General features: G+C 37.6%; 1 protein-coding gene across 1 annotated transcript in view; it reads right to left on the bottom strand.

Moving 5' to 3' along the window:
* RYR2 (ryanodine receptor 2 (cardiac)) overlaps positions 1-23,592 on the bottom strand; it is a 592,347-nt gene that overhangs the window by 46,540 nt on the left and 522,215 nt on the right. Inside the window, exons 88-93 of the mRNA XM_011935762.1 lie at positions 15,223-15,303; positions 13,493-13,581; positions 11,951-12,079; positions 6,842-6,946; positions 3,976-4,057; positions 614-1,911 (exon numbers count right to left, since the gene is read on the bottom strand). Of these exons, the coding sequence (XP_011791152.1) occupies positions 614-1,911; positions 3,976-4,057; positions 6,842-6,946; positions 11,951-12,079; positions 13,493-13,581; positions 15,223-15,303 (1,784 nt within the window). The remainder of the gene's footprint in view (positions 1-613; positions 1,912-3,975; positions 4,058-6,841; positions 6,947-11,950; positions 12,080-13,492; positions 13,582-15,222; positions 15,304-23,592) is intronic.

The following is a 23,592-nucleotide window of genomic DNA, read 5'->3' as shown; positions in this document are numbered from 1 at the left end:
CCTATAATTTTAAGGCACAATTTTTAACATTTGCCATTAAGATTTAAAATCAGAAGCCTACACACTTAATTGTTCACATGTATAAAGTGTATCATACTCATACTTTGACATATATTAATTGTAATTTTATTAAATAAAATATATTAATAAAATATATTTGAATTCCTTATGATACCCAGTGATGTCAGACACTTGGTAAATATGCCATATTTATGGATGGAATGATGGCTGTATGGACTAATGACTACAAAGAACATACAATGAAAACAGGCCAAAGAGAATCACAGAACAGAGGCGAAAATTTCAGTGCTCTGTGAGGATAATGCCACTACAGGCATCGAAAAGTTTTTTCTTTTCCCAACTTTTCGAATGTGCATATAAAAGTATATAAAAGTGGAGAAAGATGTAGGCTCTAGTTAGGGTGGGTACTGAAGCTTACACCTTAATAATTTAAGATAATGTAATAATTCATAAGGACTCAACACTAACTTTGGAAATTCAAGTCACGTAGGTAACACCGTTCTGGCAGTAGCATGGAACCTGGTCTAAAGATCATCTATTATACCCCCCTGAAGTCCAGAGAGAATGCTGCTGTAACTTAGAGATAAATTACCTGAAATTTTTCTTGCACCTCAGGCATGGGGACTGGGTTGCTCATGAGGTCACTGAGCCCAGCATTTGGATTATGAGGGATTAGTTTGTACTGTCCTCCTTCTCTCTTCAGATCCAGGCCAAAGATGTCCGAAAGAAGGTCACTTTCTTCTGTCAGCTCCTTTAAGTCGGTCAGATCCTCAGAGGGCAGGGCGGCTTCCAGGGGTTTCCTCTCTCCCTCCTCCCCATCTCCTCTAACCTCATCCTGAGTGGGGTCTGGCATGTTGGCTAAGAGTTCTGCAACTTTGATCTTTTTAGCACCTTCCACGAGGCTTCCCCCAAGTAGCAGGCTGCAAATGATGCGGAAAAAGCCTCTGAAAACGCTGGCCACGAAGTGCAAGAGGGTCATAAAGATACTCCAGTAGGATGAAAAGAAGGCCGTGACCATGTCCTTCACGGTCATCTTTTTGACTTTTTTCATCTGCTTCTTCAGGCTCTTCAGACTGAGCATTCGCATAAGGGTCAAGATATTGTACCTGAGCGCAAACAGGGCCGACTTGACCGTCAGAATGGAGAAGAAAGCCATTCTCGGGCCCTGCTCCTCCGGCCTCTCCTTCTCACTTTCTTCCTTATTTGCAGACCTCTCGTTCAAATCCGACTCTGAGATCTGAGCCGCCAGCTGCATTTCGAAGATGGTGTCCTCGCAGAAGTTCACAAAGAGTTCCATCTTCTCTTTTTCTCCTCCTTCGTTGACCACATCAAATATGAACTGTCGTTTGGACTCCTTGACCTGGGGCTTCTCCCACTGGGTTCGGCTAGACTCACTGATTTCAAAATAGACTCTCTCAATGCGTTTGGCGCTTCCCATGATTTCGATGCGGCCCAGAAAGGGCTGGAAATAATTCAGGACACTCTCTGCTAATTCTAGGAAGGTCTGAAGTCGGGTATCATTGGGCATGTGCTCAGAGAGGTTTGTCAGAAGGACGGCGACATTGAAGCCGATGTCCTTTGCAGGTTCGTGGAAGCGTTTGACGAACTCCTCATAGTCAAGGGTTTCATTCTCATCCGTCTCCGCACAAGATAAAAGAAACTCCGTTTCTGACTGCGTGTAGTGCTTATGACTCTCCATCGCCTTGTGGAAGTCCCTCTTGGAAATGACTCCCTTGCCATCGGGGTCATATTCTTTAAAAGTATCAGACGACGTCAAATCTTTCAGTTTTAAGAACATGTCAAAAAATTTGAGAATCATCTCCACATTGTTGGAAGATTCCACAAGCATATCCACCATCTGTTTGCCAATCGTTCCGTTAACAACATTACCTGGTGGTAAAGCAATTGCATTTGTTTACAAGAAACTGTAACAAAATCAATGATTATAGAGAAAATAACAATATAGATCTTTAATAACATCTGAATCAAGGATACGTCCTGGTTTATCACTCTATAAAAAGATAATTATTTATAAACTATAGTTTGAAAAGTGATTATACAAACATGCATAACGCTATTTACAAAGTAATTAGACTGACACACATAAAATATTTCAACAAAAGTTGACATTTTTCCCCTCAAATTAATCAAAGAAGCAACATGTTTAAGATAAAGAAAATGAACCAAAGAGCCAGAAACTAAAATCAAGTTTCATATTAATAATAAAAATAAACATTTGCTCAGCCCTTTAGAGTTGAAAAGTCACTATCATAGACAATATCTGATTTAACGTTCATACGTAAGGCAGGCACTTTTTGTGAATCCTAATTTTACCGATGAGGAAACTAAAGTTCAACAAGACTAAATTAAAATGGGCCCATTGTGACTTAATTATTAAAGGTTAGTGCCAGGTCTTCAGACCAGATGCTGAGAGCAAACTACGCTTTTTCTGATTGATAATGGAAAGCACCTTTCTACATTTCTTCATGATTTGTGTTGTATAGTTAGAAAATGGCAGATTCCCGAACTACAGGATTACAGAGTGCTTTTACTCATTGAACAGAATGTGCTATATAACACAAAGGCAGGAGAAGAAAGGTCGCTGGTCAGAGGTCCACAGAGTCGATCTGGGAAGCAGTAAGCACCGTGGTGTTAAGAGTGTGCCATCTGGAGCTCCGTTGTTGGGTTTGAATCCAGGTTTGATGTGCTCAGCAATGTGGGCAGATTTCTTAGCCTCTGTGGACCTCAGTTTCCTCATTTGCAAACTTGAGATAATAATACCATCGAACTCATAAACTTGTTACTAGGATTAAATAAGTACTTACTCCAGTACCTGGCACATTATGAAGTTGGTTTTAAGTCACTGCCGTGGCTGCTGCTGCTGCGGTTATTATTGCTGCTGTTAGTATTTAACCCAAAATTTGAATCAGGGCCATGCATGGAAAAATGGATCCTGTGCTTAAAGGGCATAAAGTGGCTACTGTTGCTGCCAACTAAGGGCTTTAAGCAAATGCTGCCACTTCAAAGACCTAGCATGAGGCATGACAACTGCCTCAGTTAACTAAAGTGGAGTTATGCCATGTGTGGCAGACTCGGAGAGAAAATAGGAAGAAGTTAAGAAAAAGTGATAGGCACTGTAATACCAAACATTTTTCAGTTGTTTTGGTTGTATTTATAGGATTCCACTGAATTCTCACATCAATCTATCATTTCTATTTTGCAGAAGAGGAAGCTGAAAAAAGGGAGATGCAGCTTGTCCAAGGGTCATACCGTCCAGAGGTAAGGAAGTCAGAATTTAAACTCTGGCGGTGGATTTGGAGCCCAAGCTCTTAACCACTACGTTTCCTGCCTGCTACAGAAGAAAAAAAAAAAAAAAAAAAAAAAAGGAAAATTAAAACTGAGGCTGTGGTGGGGAGAACAAGACTACGACTGCCAGCATCCTTGGAGGACAGAGGCTTTCTCCGCAGTGCCACGGCTTTAAGAACCCAAAGGAGTGACTCTCTGGTCTTTTCAAAACAGCAGCTTACCCAGTTGGACATTATCCCAATGTCCGAAATCCCCACTGATTATGGAAGTAGCTTACACTGCTGGAGGTTATCCCATGTGGATTTCAGATGTCCAAAACCCCCACCGCTTATGGACAAACACACTAACAAATAAAATATTCTTTATGGACTGTCTGGAGAGCTTCCTTTTTAGGATATCACTATGAAATGAAAAGTTTTGTTATAAAGTACCATTTTCATTCTGTAGATATGTAAACTGAGATATGCAGGGTCTCCCTTTAAGAAAAAAACTATTATGAGAAAAAGAATAATAAGCCAGCAATAATTCCAAGACATCTATTACATCTTAGTGTTATTTTATTCTATGCTACACTCTGATTCCATAAGCAAGCCCATGCTGATCCTTTAAATAATAAAGGGAATTTAAAAGTATATAAATCAAAACTACCTTCTAGCATGGACAGCAACATGACCACCATATCCTTCTGTAGATCCATTAATTCTTTCAAAAGCTCAATTTGACTGGAATCCTGAAAATATTAACATTGCATTTGAGATAATACAAGAAAACTGTGCAGCAAGAACATCATAATTACTCCCACAGAAAGATACCGCTCTGGCAATAAATAGTAAGCACGTGAAGCATTATGGAACTAAAGGAGGGTCAAATATTAAAAACAGTTATACTTCACAATTAAAAAGTATTACTGATTTCAGCTAATGTTCTTTAAAGTATTTGTAGGCTAGGAACAGTGGCTCACACCTGTAATCCCAGCACTTTGGGAGGCCGAGGTGCACCGATCACCTGAACTTAGGAGTTTGTGATCAACCTGGACAACATGGCAAAACCCCGTCTCTACTAAAAATACAGAAAGTTAGCTAAGCATGGTAGTGCACACTTGTAATCTCAGCTACTCAGGAGGCTGAGGCATGAGAATTGCTTGAGCCTGGGAGGCGGAGGTTGCAGTGAGCAGAGATCACGCCACTGCACTCCAGCCCAGGTGACAGAGCAAGACTGCATCTCAGAAAAAAGAAAGTATTTGTATGGACAATGAACATATCTAGCAATAATATGAAAGAACAATAACAGTGGTATATTCTCCAATGCCAAGCAAGACTCAAGAGCTTCTGCACATTTGACATCTATCTATCTTTTATTGGAAAAGCCTGCATTTTTTTCTTCTAACTTTCTAACTTCTTCTAGGTGCTATTATGTAAAAATCAACTTCACATAGAAAAATATAGGCATATAAGCACCACAGAAGATAAACTTATAAATTTATTTGTTAGATAAACAAATTAACCAACAACCTACACAGGTATTACCTATTAGGACAACATTGTACTAATATTATACAATGTATCTTATTTACCAATTTGATTAAGCTTTCCAATATTACTCTGGTTAAAATTTTGTTTCTGCTTTTGATTTTTTACCATAAAGAAACATTCTTTTTCAAAGACATATTGTGTCTAAACATCAGTATGCTTAGCTACAGTCCCTGGAAATACAGATCATCTGCATAACTTTACATCTCATCTATTTTTTAAACTATTCTTTAAAAAAATTGTACAAGGCATTTTATTCAGATTTTGGTACGTATGAAGCTAAATTCCTACCGTGTTGGGAGGATGAGACATTTTCTTTCTAAATAGCTATTACAGAAACTATAAACCATGAACAGGTGCTAGGTAGCACCAGATGTCAATACCCTGATGGAAAAATATCAGGATGAGAACTCTCTTGTGAGGGTCTACATTTGGTTCATGTCGGTCTCCTTTACTTACCAAAATATCCCTAGTGATTAAATGAAAGCCTGGAATTTCTCTATTGGGCTCAAGTCACCAATAACTCCATACTGACATTCTCTCCTTCACCAAACTCTAGCCAGGTACCTCTGAGCCCTCTTCTCAACTTGGCCTCAACTTTGGTCTATAAAGACTTGAACAAACACTAATATAGTTTCTAACTGTTCAAGACTGCATCTCTAGGATAAGCCCAGCCCTCCACTAAAGTACCTGCCTGGGAAAACGCGAGGTTCATACAAAATCGACTGTTCTAGACAACATCTAAGGATAAGGACTCTGGAGAAGGACAGAATCCTAACTTTGACAATTGCCAGTTAGCAGATATAGCTGGTCTAATCACATTTACACCAATGAACCTGTTGTAACTTTTCACTCCTGTGACTCTACTGAGCCCCTGTTCGCCCCTTCTCTAATCTTCATTTTCCCATTAATATTCCCAGTCACCTCTGCACAAATCAAACCGGGTTCAGTTTATGCTGAACTCTTTTTCCTTGTTGCAATAGCACTACTGATTAAAATCCATCCTTATTTGCTTAACTAGTATCCAGCTTTGTTTATCTTTGACATTAAGATGTATCCTTACCACTTTTACTAGCATCCAGCCTTGTTGATCTTTGACAATACATCCTGCATACTGTCATATGCAGGCCTGAGGGGCAGGTTCTTCACTTTACTGCAGAGAAACAAGGCCTCAGGGAAGAGACCTGGCCCACACGGGTGGAACAAGTCATGACAGCTCAGGAATTAGAATGGCAGCATTCTGTCTTTTAATCTGACATTCTTTCTTCTACCTGACCACCTGGCAAATGCCCACACTCTGAAGGTCTCAGGTTATACCATCAAAATTCACTGCATTGAAGAGACACATTCACAAGAACCTTTCTATTTGTGTATCTCTGTTTCAAACGAAACAAATACAGCACTGAGAAAACAAGCTGATATTTTTCAATAGGTTCTCTCAAGTTAACATTAAAACATGGTGGAAAATCTGTTTATTCTTCAATTGCTTATCCGTATAATAGCTACTTTTTCTCTTTGTCACAAAATTAATACACTGGTTATGGGTAAACATCACCCTACTGAGAACATCTGCTTGTTTAAGACTCTATAACAAAATTGTCTCCCTTGTAACAGATTATAAAACCTATTTCAATTATCTGTAAGGGGAAGAAAAATTCCAGTGAGCCGTGGCCAGGAAGATGAAGCTTGGGAAATGTACAATGTTTGGGGACTCGACTGTTTCATTTCTCCATTACATTCAATTTCCTAATATCCTTTGTCTCAAATTTGAATAATGAATCCTATCTATTTTCAGGTTACATAATGTTTTTTATTTAAAAAAATGTTAATGTAGAACAAAAGAGGCATGATAAAATGATCTTAAAAAGACAAGTGATAAAGTGATTTTAAAAAGATAATGTTCCAACATCAAAAAGCACATTTAATTTGCTGATGACTACAGTCTCCAGTTTGTCATTTAGGAGAGAGGAAGGTAGTTAGTTTACCTGCGACAGCTTCATCTGCATATGGGCAAATACATGAAGAAAGCCGACCACAGCATCCCACAGCCTGCTGTGTGCCAAACTCTGTTGATTCCCAGTGCAAGGACCCTGGAGCGTAAACAGACAACCAGCAATTATTCCTCAGAATTTATTTACCAAAACAAACTTCACAACAACAGGGGAAAAGTTGCCTTGGTGCTGACGTATCTCACTGCTAGCACATTATCTAAAAAGATAGGAACGCGAAGCAAAAAAGAGATACAGTGATGATAATAACCCTTCATAGATAAATACATTCCTCTCTGAAATGTTTAATAGATTCCAAAAAATTTCTCAAGGATTTTTATATTTTGTGAATCATTTATTTTTGTCTGAATAAGGTCTGGGGTGCTTTGGCTATTCAGTCCAATCAATCAGTCGTCACCATTTGGTATTGAAAAGAATCTGAGAATATGCTTTAGATGAGAGCTGATTACCCTTTTACTCCTAAACAGTAACCTGGATAAAGCATTCACATGGAGAAAAAAATCCTCTTCAACGTTTTCTAAATTGGACAACTGTTTTACAAATGGTACAACCATTGAGGTGTTTTAAAAGAGTAATACTTGTTTATTAATTTCATGAATCCAGAATCCAAGACAATTGGAAGTGGTTAAAATAACTAATTGAGAGATCATTAGGCTGAGATGGCTCCAGTGTCTTGGGTTCCTCCCTAAGAAAACCAACTCCCAACTCAGTGTAAATTTAAGCTTAACCAATCAGAAACCGCCAACTAACTTCTCACTAGAGTTCACCAGCCAGAAACTGCCAACTAACCTCTAACTAGGAACTTTCCACTTTTACCAATCAAATCTCTTTGCTTGTCTTGCTTCCAGGAGCGCCTTATAAATGTTCCCCCACCCTTGGTGAAGGGCTGAACCATTAGTGTTCTGGTGTGGCTCAATTCATCAATAGTTGACTGCTCAGATAAACTTTGTAAGATGTTATTGTGCCTAAGTTTATCTTTTAACAAGCCTAACTTTGTTCTCTTAGCTGACACGTCTGAAGTATCAATACTAGAGTGGATCTGCTGTAGCAGGCAGACTGTTTTCTTGGAGTCAATTTCTATTTTCACTTTCCAATGAAAAACTTCTACCATCATTCAGTTTTGTAAACGCATCCACATCAACTATGAAAATAAATAACAGGGATTTTACTTAGAAAGGAAAAAAGTACATACAATACTGTTCTTAACTTCAAATTCCTTCATTCCTTTAGGCAAATAACTCATAATAACTTTAAATTGCAAACCACATAAAAACATTTCAGATCTTATGCTAGAAACAAGTGATTGGAAGAGATGGCCATATCCGAGATGTTGAAATAGAACTTTTTCCTGTCTCAGTATCTCTTGAGGCCCTACAGCTGAGATATTGACTATGTGTTCTCAAATGATTATGAGAATGACATGTACCCACATATTACAAAAGCAGTAGACTATCTGCAAAAGGGGTGACTATAAATAGATCTTTCCACTCTAAGGATATAAAGGGGTTGAAGTTGAAAAGGGGGAGACTTTGGAGGGGGTTCTCCATGTGCTGAGCCTCTCCATTTCATTACTTCTGCATCCCCTTACAGCAAGTGAGGGAAGAGGCTTCAGGACAGCCACCATGTGAGCTCAGTTTCTGTCTCCTGAAGTTGGGAAGCATAAAATCTGGTATTAGAAAGTGTGACAGACAGCATGTGACAAAAAAGGTGTATGTTTCTTACACGGACTACTCAGGAAGGGGCCATTCTGCCCCATCTGAAATCAGTCTGAAATGGTAACAGAATTCCAAGGTGGATGAGAGCCACCAGATGCATGAGGTCTGATGGAATAACTTTAAACTGGATGGGAAAAGAGTCATTTCCAGGCACTGGAGAACTAAGAGGGCCAGGCTTGCACGTTAGATGACAAAATACAACACATCACACCAGAGGGCCAGCTCCAGGGTGCACTCTGGGATTACAGTGCCCAGAGGAGACCTTTCCTTCCTTGTACCTCCTCTCCCACAGCTCCAACCCAGAGGAAGCCTGGGGTTAACCAGGAGGGAAAGGGAAAGAGAGAGAAGAACCTTGAGGGGAGAGATTGGACTCCCTCCAGAATAAACAATATCCAGATGGGACTTCTTGTCCACACCCTCACTCCAGGTTTTCCAGCTGAAAATGAGGCCCAAGAATGAGGGGAAGCTTTACTGCAATGAGACTATTTTTGTGACAAAGTGACTGACATGATTTTATTTATCTGAAAGTGGTCAGTGCACAAGATTCCTTCTAGTGGTAAAGAAATGGTCGACAGAGCAAGTCTGAAGGGACAGTGGTGAGAAGGAATCAGGTTATTTTAATCTGGAGGTCATTAAATGCAGCTCATTTAATGTACCGGATATAGTAGTTTTATAGTTTCCTTCATCCCTGGTTGTAATTAGTCCAAAATGGCTATTACAGCTCTGGTTTGAAAGCAATCGATCTTTAGGGTTTTCCTGTGGTTGATGTTCAGTGTCAGTCTGGTATTCCAATGGCATATAAATGAGAGAGGATGAAAAGTGCAAGAGGCTATTAGGTGAACACTAGAAAGCCATTTTTAGGAATATAAACATGTTTTTTCTTCAAGTCAGAAATAATTTTCTTCCTGTGATAGGTAAGGTTTAAATCAGAAGTTGAAGTATTACAAGAGGTTATGCTCTCGTGCAACCCCTAGGTGACCAAAAGTTGTCTGGCCAACCCTCACGTGACAGAGTCGCAAGCCCAGAGCCAAAGTACCCATTTCTTCTTCTAAAACCTGAAACACACAGAATGTCCTTTCTAGGGCCTGCTGAACCTTAGGTCATCAGCTTCTGGGAGCTGTAAACTCCCTAGCCTGGTGCCTTGCATTCTTTTTCTTGTGATGTATGTGCCTGCAACATGGAAAACCTTTGCTAACTACCAGAAGGACCTGTGCCAAGGACAGATCAAGCTTTCCCTTTTCTCAACAACTACCTCATGGTCTTACTCTAGGAACCTCGACAATACAACATCCTCTTACTCAAACAGTTCTTCCCCTTTTATTAAACTGGGATTACAATCTGATAGGCAATTCCATTGATTTCAATGGTGTTGGATCTCCCCCTGATATAACTTTCTGTAGCTAGAAGTTTGAATAATAAAGCAGTATGCAATGCTGTAATCTAAAAGGCAGTCCAGAAGAAGCACGAGGCTAACGATAAGTTTATCTTCATAGTATCAATATTTATCAGCAGATATGCCACTAAGGCAAGCTTCTCTAAACCATATTTCACTAAATGTAATGTGGTAACTTGGATTGTATCCCAGAATTTTAAAAAACAAAGAACATGAATGGAAAAACTGGTAAAATCAAAAGAAAGCCTGTAATTTAGTTAACAGGATGTGCCAATGTTAATTTCTTAGTTTTGACAAAAGTGCCATGAGTATATAAAATGTCAGCATTAGGGAAAGCTGGGTGAATCATATACAGAAACCCTCTGTACTATCTTCGCAACTTTTCTGAATACCTAAAATTATTCCAAAATACATATTTCAGATATTATTGTTATTTTAAAATATGTCATATAAAAAAGAATTAACAAGGGAAGTAACTTGTTGCTTCTGGGTTTTTTTTTTTTTTTTTTTGGTTCTTATTGAACCAAGCATGATAAGCCATGTGACTTTACCCAATATCCTTTGAACATTCACGTAGAAATCCGTGTTCTATGACAACACCTAATAAAGAGTTTTGCACATAGTAAGAGCTCAATGGATGCTTCTAGCTTTCGATAAATTCAGGAATTTCAATTATTTTAGGAACCAAGAAATGCCCACTGTTAGCTGAAATGGTGGTTATGTTTCATTTGGAATATATTATAGAAATCATCCTGATTCCCATTTCTGCAAAATCCAGTGGCTTGCTAATGCCATCAGTCAATCCTGTTATTTATTCAGGATGTGACACATGAATGTTGTTGTACTGGTATCACTCTAGGCATGAATGCGAATACTAAAGTAATAATGAAAGCCAGGAGAGGTAAGGAAATGGGACTATGAGTAGACCAAAACTGACTGAAGCTTTCACTTTTATTTGATTTTAAAGGAAATGTTATTAGAATTATCAAGTGCGACTTTTCCATCTGGAAGTGCTGAAATAAGGTTCCTCTTCCCCAACAAGGCAAAACATAATACAAAAAGTGCATGCTTCCAAGGGACCGAATGCAGAGGAGAGTGAGCCTAGAGGATGTCTTCCTACCTCTACAGCACTTACTCTTGGTTGCCTGTACTTGGCCATGAGTCATTTATTTACTGAAACAGCTGTAACTGTTAGGCTCCTGGGATACAATTTATTTTTAACTTAACCTTTCTTCTCCCCACAAGCTCATGTTTAGTCTCACAAAGCCAGTTATAAGTTTCTCCCTCCTGTTTTATCCTTAGCATGGGACACGTATCCTTAGCATGGGACACGTATCCTTAGCATGGGACATGTCAAACATAGTGAATGATTCAGGGTAATATGGGCCACTGAGACAAGACAGAAAGGAAAGATGACTGGTCATCAGCAAAGTTTTGCTGATTGAAGAAAAACCCAGAATTTTATCAAATCTTAAAAAAAATCTGAAGTTAAGGCTAGAAGCTTAGTTCAAGGAGAACATAAAACAAATCGCTGTAAAACAGAAAAGAATATTCTATATGGTATTTGGAATTTTATCTATAATATACATATGCGATGTTTTCAAACGCTCTTCTCTTAAGTTTCTATGAAACTTCTTCCCACTTTTAGTGGAATACTAGAAAGAATGGCTTAATGTGCCTGCTCTCCCTTCCTTCCTTAATATTTACTAAGTGCTTAATATATATACCAGGCCCTGGAGGTGCAATAGAGCTAACATCACAGTCCATGCCTCTAAGGAGTTAACCATATCTCAACCTGCCAAATGGTGAAGCAATTTCATTCCATATAAATTCACATCTCAACCTAATATTTTAATTGTAGCAATTTGCAAAGAAACTCAGAAAGGGGTTAATAAGAGATATGGAAACTACTCTAGACATACTGCATTTTTCTATGGAATTCAGTGCTACAGATAGCAGCCATGTTTAAATGTTTACCTGAATATACTCTGTAAGAGTGTTAAAGACTTGTTTTGCCACTTGAATAGCTTTGGAGAAATTCCGTTGTCCTTGTTCATCAATAACATCTTTCCCAGAGTAATACCAATAAAAGTCACTAATTGATTCCTGGGAAATAGAGATGATATTGTTTATTATTCAGTCACATTCTAAAGTTACCATTGACTAATCAGTCTTGGACTCTATGCTTGAGAAGTATTTTAAATAATAGATATGGTAGCAAACAAAAATATCTGTGAATTAAATATCATTCTTCAATGATTTTCCTAAACATACAATATGGGAACCTCCTTCTTAGATATAGCTAACAACTGAAGAGAAGACCAGAAGAAAAAAACTTAGCTTTAAAAATTACTGTCTGATAACCCTGAACTTCATAAACATAAGAATTCATTAAGACTGGAGCATATTTATCCATGAGCAAAGTTAGATGTTTACTATGTGAGCACAGAAAATAGATGAATCATGGAATAATCTTTTCTGGGGTACCGACATCTGACCTCCTTTTTCTCCAACAAAGCCAATAACATTTCATCAGTGAGAACTCACTGATATCCATGGCTTTTGCACCTGTCCCTGAGAAAACTGGTTGGACTGCTTGTAAATACTAATAATTATAAACAATTATCTAAATAAGATCAATCTCTATAAAGCAGATGTATTTAACAATAACATACATTTTAAAGAAATGTTGGTTGGATAAGTAAATAATGCAATTTAGTTCAGCCTGTGAACTACGTTTGGGTTTTCAGACAATTTTTAAAATTGCAAATGTGTTTTCAACAACACTTCTTGGTGTACTGACTTCAAAACGGACTTTCCCCCACCACATTAAGCTTTCAGTTATCCAAAAAAAGGTTGTGATATTACACACTCAAAGATTAAGGAAAAAGCTGAAAGTCTTCATTGATAGTTTTTAAAATACTGTGCTTGGTTTGGCTTATAAATAAAATGAGGGGAAAAAAAGTTGTACAGGGCTCTCATTATTTAAGAGGCCTACATCTTCAATTCAGTTTGAGCAACGTTCTCAAATATGATCAAAATATCAGAGATTTTTAAGCAATGTAGTATGAAAATTAATGCAAATATTAGGACACCTGAAAAGAAGTGACCTTAGACTATGAAATTTCAGTGTATGGTAGCAGTTACAAAGCCTTTCTTTCCTGTTCCTGTGAATGTTCCAAACATTCTTCCCCAATTTGTCTAACAACTGTAGAAGAAGGAGCAGAGTATAAAAGTGCCTTATAAAATGAAAATGACTTTAAAATACCATCAAGCTAAAGAAACAGAGGGGAAGAATCTCTACTTACAGAAATAAAATATGAGCAAAAGTAGGAGGCAGGATCAGGAGCGGAGATAACAGTGGCAGTTTTGCTCTAAGAATTGCTGAGAGATTGTGATCAGAGATAAACTATCTCAAAAACTCCTTTCTAGTTATAAACCAAAATACATTAAAACTCTACCGTATTGTTTCAACATATCAACCCTTTTAATTTGTTACTAATACAGAAAGCAACATACCTGAACTCTCAGTAGGTAGTCTACAGTGGAGATAATTATGTTGACAGTTGTATTATTGCCAGTCTGAGTTCTCAGATAATTCTGAAAATCTATGCAAGATAAAAAAAAAAAAAATATTAATGCTTGCTCAGAAGTTCAAATTGAGTTATTCTAAGAACTCCAAAGGCAAATGTTTTCTGCAGCAAAATCATTGTGGGTTAGTGCAGTGTTTTTATCTAATAGGGTTTAATATGAAAATAATTTATATTTTCCATAAAAAGTGATCACCCCAAAAGAGTATCTGGGTGCTCCACAGATGATCCATATTCAATTTTTGTCTCAGATGTTGCTAGTATCAGTTTCCTTATTCCTAGTTCTAGAGCTCTGGGCAAATGAATGACTGAAAAAGGTTGCTATCCTTGAGGATATAAGAAGGAAATTATTTATTCATTAATCACTTACTCCTCAGTACTGTGCAAAGTGCTGGGGTCAGCCAAGATAAAATTAAGATAGAGTTTCTGCCTTCAGGGGTGCACAAGCCTGTTAGAGAGTTGGATGTGTAAACAACTAATGGAGATACATTATGTTAAGTAGTACAATGAAGTATGTGTACACTCAAGGTAAAGAGAGGTGGTGCAAAAGAAATAATGCTCTATATTACTCTATAACTATTTATATTTTTCATAAATCATCTTTTTTTTTTTAATTGAACACAAGTTTATTAGGAAAGTAAAAGATTAAAGAATGGCTACCCTATAGGCAGAGCAGTGGCATGGGCTGCTTGACAGAGTATACCTGTAGTTATTTCTTGATCATACGCTAAATAAAGGGTGGATTATTCATGAGTTTTCTGGGATAGGGGCAGGCAATTCCTGGAACTGAGGAATCCTCCCCTTTTTAGACCATATAAGGTAACTTCTTGACGTTGCCATGAAGTTTGTAAACTGTCATGGTGCTGATGGGAGTGTATTTTAGCATGTTAATGCATTATAATTAGCATATAATCAACAGTGAGGACGACCAGAAGTCACTTTCATTGCCATCTTCATTTTGGTGGGTGTCGGCCGGCTTCTTTGCTGCATGCTTTTCTGTTAGCAAGGTCTTTGTGACCTGTATCTTGTGTACACTCAAGGTAAAGAGAGGTGGTACAAAAGAAATAATGCTCTATATTACTCTATAACTATTTATATTTTTCATAAATCATCTTTTTTTTTTTTTTTTGTTATTGAGAGACAGGATCTTGCTGTGTTGCCTAAGCTGCAGTGTAGTGGGGCAATCACAGCTCACTGCAGCCTCAAACTCCTGGCCTCAAGCAATCCTCCTGCCCCAGCCTCCCACGTAGATGGGCCTATGAGCACGCACCACTATGTCTGGATAATTTTTTAAATTTTTTGTAGAGATGGGGGTCTCGCTATGTTTCCTAGGCTGATACTGGACTCCTAAGTTCAAGCAATCCTCCCACCTCGGCCTCCCAAAGTGTTGGGATTACAGGTGAGGAACCGCGCCTAGCCTCATGTGTCTTCCCTAACATCAAAATAATTGATAAGACTCAAGTGAAATAACTATCCGAGGACTGTGAAAGCAGGGAAGCAATGTATAAAATGTCCCAGTGCCCAATGCAGAGACATGTTCTAGAACAATTTGTTGTCTCTAGAATGATGCATAATTGGAACTAACAGGTTCCTGTTATTACTGGCTTGAGAACATTATTTATGCCTTAGTAGCATCAGAAGTTTTGGGGACTCACAAACCTGAGTTGTGTCCCTCACAGAGTAGCTGCAGGAATCGGAAGAGGTCACAGGTGAACTCATCGTCCTGTAGAACCTTTTCTCCTGCGGGAAGTCCAGACGGATCAGACATTACCAACCACCCCAGCCTGCCCCTCCCTTTCTGTCCCCACCTCCATACAACTTGCATGTTGATCTAGCATTGTTCTGAACCAAAAACAGTCACAGGTCATAGCCACTTTTCTATCTGAAGCTCATAAGATCATGCGCTTGGCAGATAGATGCTCTTTTTCTTTGTAAGAAAAGAAGGTTTGAATTTTAAAACTCAGACTTCTCTGTTAAAAGTAGCAGCATGGGATTGGCAACATTTTACAAACGACCTAAAGGCTTAAACTTTGCTTCTTTCTTTCTTTATGTTCTTGTATTTGGCAAGGTGTGCATAGAAGGGGCCTTTTGCTGCGTCTCTCACGCATGTTAAATTTGCTTTGTACCTGGATTGTGGCCAAATGATTCAATGGAAAGTATTCTGTGTATCCAAAAAAGCAGGGCCAAGAGTTTCTTTCACTAAAGAATAATTCACGGATTTTTGTGAAAGCTGTAAATCGCTAGAAAATTGTTGATTAACTTGTTTTAATTAACTTTGTTATCAGGCTGTCTACTGAATTAAAAAAAAAAAAGGAAAGATTTCTGAAATCTAAAACAGAGATGTGACTGGTTTGAGCATTACTTCCATAGGAGGAGGAAATGGCAAACAACCTTAATTCTAAATATGAAACCAAAAGAAAGACTTTGGTGGCTCGTGTTGTGGGAGCTAAAACTAACAAAGAAAGGTGAAAAGAAAGGCATCCCCTAGTTACAGAAGTTTCTCTGCATCATCCAACACTAACAAGTATTTTGGGGGCAAGGAGAAAAATCTCAGAAAAGGGCTCAATTTACTTATATTTCAACTTAAATGTCTCTTGATCACAAGTTACTTTGAAAGCAAAAACACAAGGAAAGAAACAAACTCAGAACAGCACCACACAAATGAAGCTGATTTTCAAGACAGAAAGTGTCCGTGGGGAAGGGAAAAAAAAAAAAAAAAAAAAAAAGTTCCACATTACGAGCACCTGCTCCAAACTCTAAATTTGTTTAAAAGCAAAAATGACAAGATAGCCAGTGAATGAATGGACTAAAGTATTTTAAAAAAAATGAGAACTTTTTACAGAATGGAAATACTTCGGGCTGAGAAAGAAAACGATGCAATGATCGTATGTTTACTTTAAGTGAAGTCATGAATGATCGCAGTGACAGAGAGCTGATGGACTTACCAGTCCGCAGTCTGTGACTTTCAAAGTGAGAGGCTTCATATAATGGTAGGGTTAGGAAGCAAAACCATTTTGAAAACTAATATAAACATTAAAAAAAGTACATAAAATCACTGTACTCATTTCCCTGTTAGCCCACAAGATAGGAAATTTGGTGACTATGCTACAATCACCAAGTATGCAAATCAGACGTTGTGGCAAGTTTCAGTGTTACAGGCACATTGTTGTGTTGAATCTCCCATAGTTGGCTGATAAGTCCATTCCTCAGTGTTTAAATTCACGACAGGATAGGAAACAAAAGGGAGAACGTTTTAGGCAAATAAAGGAACTAAACTCTTCATTGGTGATACTTAGTACCATTTTCATGAGTCACTTTAATCAGAAGAGTCTTTAAAGTGATATTTAAATCAAAATATGAGTTTGTTACATAGGCTTATTGATTCTTGCCCTGTGAGCCCATCTGCAATATTTTATTTTTCAAAAAACAATTCAATAAACCACGTACACACTTTAAGTGTTCATATATTCAATGTGAAAGAAGTAACCCTTACCAGAAAGTATTCAGAAAAACACTGAAATAAATATAATCTATCTGTGTACCTAAACATGCTCTCCACAATAGTGATTTATAACACAAGGTTTTATTTATTGTTGACACACAATTTTCTTGACTGTATACCGAAACGCGTACAAGTAACTTCACTTACATAAGGACACACTGCACATCGCAGAACAGTGGGAAGAGGGGAGGGGTAAGGGAGGGGATGAGTCAGGCCTTCGTTTACCAGCAGGTGAGACCAGGTATAAGCCGGGGTGCTGTTGCTTAATGAAGACATTCCTATCTGATTAAAATGCTGCCATTGCCCATGCTGCAAATAAGTGGTAGAATAACAGAGATGGATGATGGCTTTATGTCTGCAGAAGGTACAGGATCAGCAGTCTATTTTGTGATGTGTGCAAAAGAAATTCCATTGTAAGATGGAAACTAAGATCAATAACAAATAACGGAATGAAGTAACATGTAGTTGAAAGTGCTCTTACGTTGGTCAATTACGATTTGTAATTGCTGCCCGAGGGCTCAAGGCACGTAAAGGCACGTATTGTGGAGGACATTCCTTTGGTTTCATTTTTATAAGAGGCTTAAGATTTTTAATACTGTAATAAAGGGAGAGGTATTCCAATATTGCTGCTGCTGCGGAGTTCATTCTTTGCACCTTCGTTTTCTCTTGTATAAAATAAAGATAACATGTATCCTGTCTATGTCCCTGGCTCTTCACAATCTGTGGTGATTTTTTGTAAATTGTGGAAAGGTTAATATATTAGGTGCAGTGGCAATAACACTAAAAAATATGGAAATACCATGCCAAGCTGCAGAATATAGCGATTTGAATTTATTAACTGTGTTTATATCTCCTGAACACCATCTTCATGGATTAAAATGTTCTCAAAATTACAATTTTTTCCTGGAAATAATCTAGGTAGATTGTGTTTAATCAAGCTAAGAGTGAAACAGTAAGTCCTATTTTAAAGATCTAATAAAGTTAATACATTTTTAAAGGCCACTGTTCTACCTATCGTTGGCGAATTAAGATAAATAGACTCCAAAAGACTAACACTCTCATTATCAGGTCCTGTCATGTCACTATCTACAATAATGCACAGGTAAAAGGTGAGTCATGAAGCATAGGACTGGCCACATTAAAGGATCCCCTATACTCTATAAAGTTGACTCGAAAGCACCCCACTGCCATAGAGGAAATTTTGCTGATTGTTGATCTGGAGAGGACTTAAAGATCGATTCTGCATCTTGCCAAAACTGAAGAATGCTAAAAATATTTTAAAATAGTGAAAAGTCAGGTATTTTATTCCATATGGGAAGTTTTAATATTGTCGCTTAAGTGGCTTAAGTATGACTGCTTCAATTATATTACAATTCTATTAAAAAATAAATTTAAAAAATAAGTCTACCGTTAATATTAAGTTAGTGACTATGATGTGCTAGATATGTTGTCTCATTTCAATTCGGGTTTATTACAATTCTGTAAATTAGCTAAATGTAGTGCCATTTTGTTGTTCGGTGAACAACCAAGAAATTAAATAACCAATGTCATATAGCCATCGGCTTGTAAAGAGTATGATTCCAGTGAACTTCAATAAACTTTCACTAAGTGTCTCTTCTATGGCAGGCATCTTGTGAGGTGAACATAATCTTGAACCTGAAGAAGTTCACAGTCTAATGGAAGATACAGAAAATAAACAGATAATTTCAGTATTATATGGCCTTTCTGAATTCAGTGTGCTACAGTTTCTAAATGTTGTAAAGTTAGCATGAGTAATGAATAAAATCTGACTAATTATCATCACACATATTATATGTTATTTAAATCATGAACTCGTACTTGTATTCATCAATTTCAGAATCAAAGGAAAACCATTTCTAGATATGTGACTGTAGTCAGTTCACTCTTCTGAGCCTTCGTTTCATCATGTCGATATGGAGATTAACAAACTCCTCAACTCCTCATTTCATAGGACTGTTGGGAGAATTAAACTGGCTCAAACAATTAAAAGTGCTTTGAAGTCTACAAAGCACAAAAGAAATAAATGTGAAGCCTTAGGTCAAATGACCTAAATTTCCAAGTTACAGAATTTCTGTAGGTTGTATGACCAGCAGTTCTATAAATTCCACTGAGTGCATTTATTAAGATTTAGTTAACAATCTGACAGCAGTGTATACAATGCATTCCTCTTTCCGATGCCAAGACAACAAAAATGACCACTATGTGAAATAAATTAGGTTTGTCCCAAGGATAACAGAATTAAAGTATATTCTGTTAAACAAATTAAACTAGCTGGAGAGGAAAAAAAATCCCTTTGCTTTCAAATGTGATATGCATGTTGTTTCTCTTATAGCCAAAGCCTAAGTTTCTTGGCTGTCAAGACTCTTACTGAAATTCTTACTGTTTTTCATCCATTCCATTCATCAACATCCTTACTGATTTCCCTGCCTTGAGACTCTGATACCTATCTTACACAATGTTACCTGTCAGTAATTTTTCAAAAGCACGAATCCAATTATCATACTTCCCTGGTAAACAGATGGATTTCTTTAACTGTATGAAAAGTCTACTCTGAAGAATTCCCTCTAATCTATCATTAGGCATAACTCAGAGCTCTCCCACTGCCATGAAGGAAATAATGCTGGTCATTATCTTTGGAAGAGTCTATTTCTGTTTAGTAGCAGGACCGAGAAATGGGAAATCTACACTGTACTGTTTGTTAGTGGAGTCTATCAGAAGCATTAGTTGAACAATAAACGTCAGGAACTCAATTCTAGGTGGATCATTTAACAACACACACAGTGTCACTTAAGTGGTATTTAAGGGCTCTCTATGGCCTCAGAAAAAGTGCAGATTCCTTGGCAGGGCAGAGAAGGTCCTTTGTGGCCTCCCACCTACTATCTTTCCATCCTCTAGTCTGATCATTCCTTCACAACAGCTTAGTCACCATTCTCTGCCTTGTTTGGTACCTTGAACTTTGCATATCCGGTTCCCTCACATTGGAATGTCTTGGCCTTCCTTATCCACCAGCTTGATTCTTAACTCAGACTACACGTCACTTCTGTGATGTTTCTCCCACCACATCCCAGCAGCTAAGTACTTCCATCTAAATTCCTTTATATGCATAAAGCATTGTTCTGAAGTTACTTGTTTACAAGTCTGTCTGCACAGTACTGAGCTCCTAAATCATTTCCAATGCTTAAGACACCATCTAGCACATAATAGTCACTCTAATTTAAATGAGTGCTTCAAAGTTTAAAAACTGTGCAAGGATGTTAAGAAAACATTTGGTGCCATGAACCAACATCACAAGTTTTCCTTGAAGAGAAAATTTACCCACAAGAATGGCAGAATAAGGTACACAGAATACTAAACTACGCTTGTGAAAGTATTTGGAAACTCTTGAGGAAAAGGTAGCCCATAAATTACTAAGCAATAAAAACAGTAACAAAAAGTTAGGGTAACCAATACTTAAAGATCAATTCAATCCTTTTGCTTAATTAATTTGTGTTGCTTCAACTTCACATAAATTTGATTACATGATTATAAATGTATCAGTAAGAACCTCAGTGAAACAAATTATCAGATACAGATAGAAAGGTGGGGAAGGTTAATTGGTAGTTAATGTTGTAGTGAGGATTTTAAAAAATCAAACTATTTTTAAGAAATCAGATCAACTTCAAAACTTTGTCTTGCTTTTATGAAGTCCAGGACTACCTCATGATGATCAAAAACAAAATTCAATATCCTCTATTATATTCCAAGAAGAATTTTGAAAGCAGGAAAATTGCACTTTCAATGTCATAATGATTTGGTAATGGGGTTAATGGTTCTGATAAAAAAACAAATTAAAAAATCCAAGAATGGAATGACATTTTAAATATTCATACAGGTTTTGTTTTTGAACTTGATTAAATCATTAAAAGAAAACACATATAAATATAAAATATACAGCACAGACAACATTGAGCGTATTACAAATTAACACATTTCCTGAAGAACCTTTTCAAAAAAAGAACTGGGAGGCTCTGGCTTTTGTAGAAATGAGAGAAACTTAGTCTAAAAAGGGGACACAAGTCAAACTTGCATGACAGTAATGGCAGTAGAAAAACACAGTATAAATAATTCATCTGAAATCTTTATATACAAACCTCAAAGAAAACATAGTTCCTCATGGTATCTCAATACCAGGTCAGGAACATTTGTAACCATAAAAAGTTCAAAAGCAATTTTGAAACTTAACAATAAATGCAAAATGTGGCAAAAGATTTGTGTCCCGGAAAGGGACAAAGAACAATAAGTCAAGGGGCAGCCAGGCGTGGTGGCTCACGCCTGTAATCCCAGCAGTTTCGGAGGCTGAGGTGGGTGGATCACCTGAGGTCAGGAGTTCAAGACCAGCCTGGCCAAGATGGTGAAACCCCACCTCCACTAAACATACAAAAATTAGCTGATTGTGGTGGCATGCCTTTAATCCCAGCTACTTGGGAGACTGAGGCAGGAGAATCGCTTGAACCCGGGAGGTGGAGGTTGCAGTGAGCTGAGACTGCACCACTGCACTGCAGCCTGGGCAACAGAGCAAACCTCCATCTCAAAAATAATTAAACAAAGAATAAGTCAAGGGGCAAAAAAAAAAGGCAGTGGTAGACATGAAGTAAGCCCCCAAAGAATATGAAAAGATGGGAGGGAAGTGACTTGGCTCATGGGATCTATAAATGAAACAGTGGGAGGCAGAATACCTGCATTTCAGTTTCAGCCTTGCTGCTTAGCTGTGTGACCCTGGACAAGTCAAGAAACCTTTCTGTTCCTCTGTTTCCTTATCTATAAAATCAAGGTAACAGCTACCTCATTGGAGAGTTGCGGGTATCATACATTTAAACTTATACACTTTCCATGGCTATACAATTTATGGTCGTACTATCGTCATTAGGAAGAGACTTAGCTTAATAAAAACAGTGGGCAAGGATGTAGGAGATTCAGATACAGTAGATTATTTTCTCAGTGCTAAGCCCATGCTCTCTGAGCCTCAAGTGTTGAAGTAAGTGACATCACTAACAGCTGTTGCTTTTTCAGCCTTTTCTATCCCTTCCAAGAGGGATGATTGATTTTTCTTCTCCTATGAGTGTGTGCAGGCTTTTTTTTTTTTTTTTTTTAACTTTTATAGCATCTTAAACAAAAGAGTGGTCTCAAAACAGATACATTTAAACCTGCCAAAAAAGTCTGTATAGGAATTCTTAAAACAATCTGGAAAATACTAGAATATTAATAGAGCTAATGAGTGGCCCTTACATATGCTCCTAATAGGTCTCTTGATTAAGGCAACAGCATGTACTCAGAAAGCACAATTTAATCTTGGAAGCCTTGTTGGCATCCTAGGTACTATCTAAAATCTGATCCCTTATTTCCATTGCATAAAATGTCTTTCAGAAACTACTTTGAATTACTAATGGCATCTTTGTTAGTATATTAGTTTGAGGAGCAAATAGTTGCTATTGTTCCTACTGCTCTTTGAATTCAGTCACAAAAATAAAAATTAGTTTTGATGTTACATGATTTGCAATCTGTCAGATTTTCAAAGGAATAGAGAAAAACTCAGTAGACCTCCCAATCTTTGGAAGGCAACTGGCAGAGCACACTAGTGAGGAGGAGACTCAGCTTGTCACATCCCCCTTGAATATGTCACCGATTTCCCGTGCACCAATCCGTGCAGCCATAAAGCCACAGTATGTTCAAGACAGAAACGCCACAGGGAGACTAGGGCACACATTCTAGGATCATTCATTGACACAACAGTTGCAGATGCTGGGCCCACTGGAAAGGTTTTTAACTGTAAGACAACAAAGCCAATCCAGAAACGTAATTGAAATGCTTGTTGCCCCTTCATCTCTGACATCGTAATAACTGCACATCCTCATAGAAACAACATGGTAATAACTGCACATCCTCATAGAAACAAGAAAGAAAAGGAGGAAAGCTAGATGTGTGCATTTAAAAAATAACAGGATGCATCATGGTGGAAATTAAATAATCTACTCATGAAAACAGTCTACAACACAAAAGAATGCACAAAAATTGTCACTATCAAGTCTGTACACAAAGCTAACAACAAATAAAAGAGCAAATAAACAAAAGACAGTTCATTTTTAATAATTACCACGCTCATGAGTGATGACTGAGGAAGGGAGGGTAGTACATTTACAGTAGTCGAAAGAAAAGGAAATGGGGAAAAAGAAAAAAAAGTTGAGATTTTGCTTTTGTTTTTCTGTTTGTAAGGAAATAATACAAAATGTGTTAATCGGCTTGAGTAATTATTTTCTTATGTGTTGAAAAATAATGCACAAGTTAAATCAATCTCATTTTGAGAGATATAAAGAATTCTCGCATCAGAATGGTCACTCTCACAAAGTTCTTTTTGATTTGGGACTCGAAAATGTTATTCCAATCCATATCTGCCTGACAAAGGAAAGGAGGCTAAGGAAAATAAACCTAAGTGGCTGCTATTCCTCTTGGGAGCTGATATGAACAGTGAC

This window comes from Colobus angolensis, unplaced genomic scaffold (genome assembly GCF_000951035.1).
Source record: "Colobus angolensis palliatus isolate OR3802 unplaced genomic scaffold, Cang.pa_1.0 Scaffold148, whole genome shotgun sequence".
In the NCBI taxonomy this organism is placed as follows: Eukaryota; Metazoa; Chordata; class Mammalia; order Primates; family Cercopithecidae; genus Colobus; species Colobus angolensis.
The sequence above is the reverse complement of the archived record's forward strand: the minus strand, read 5'-3'. Positions and strand labels throughout refer to the sequence as shown.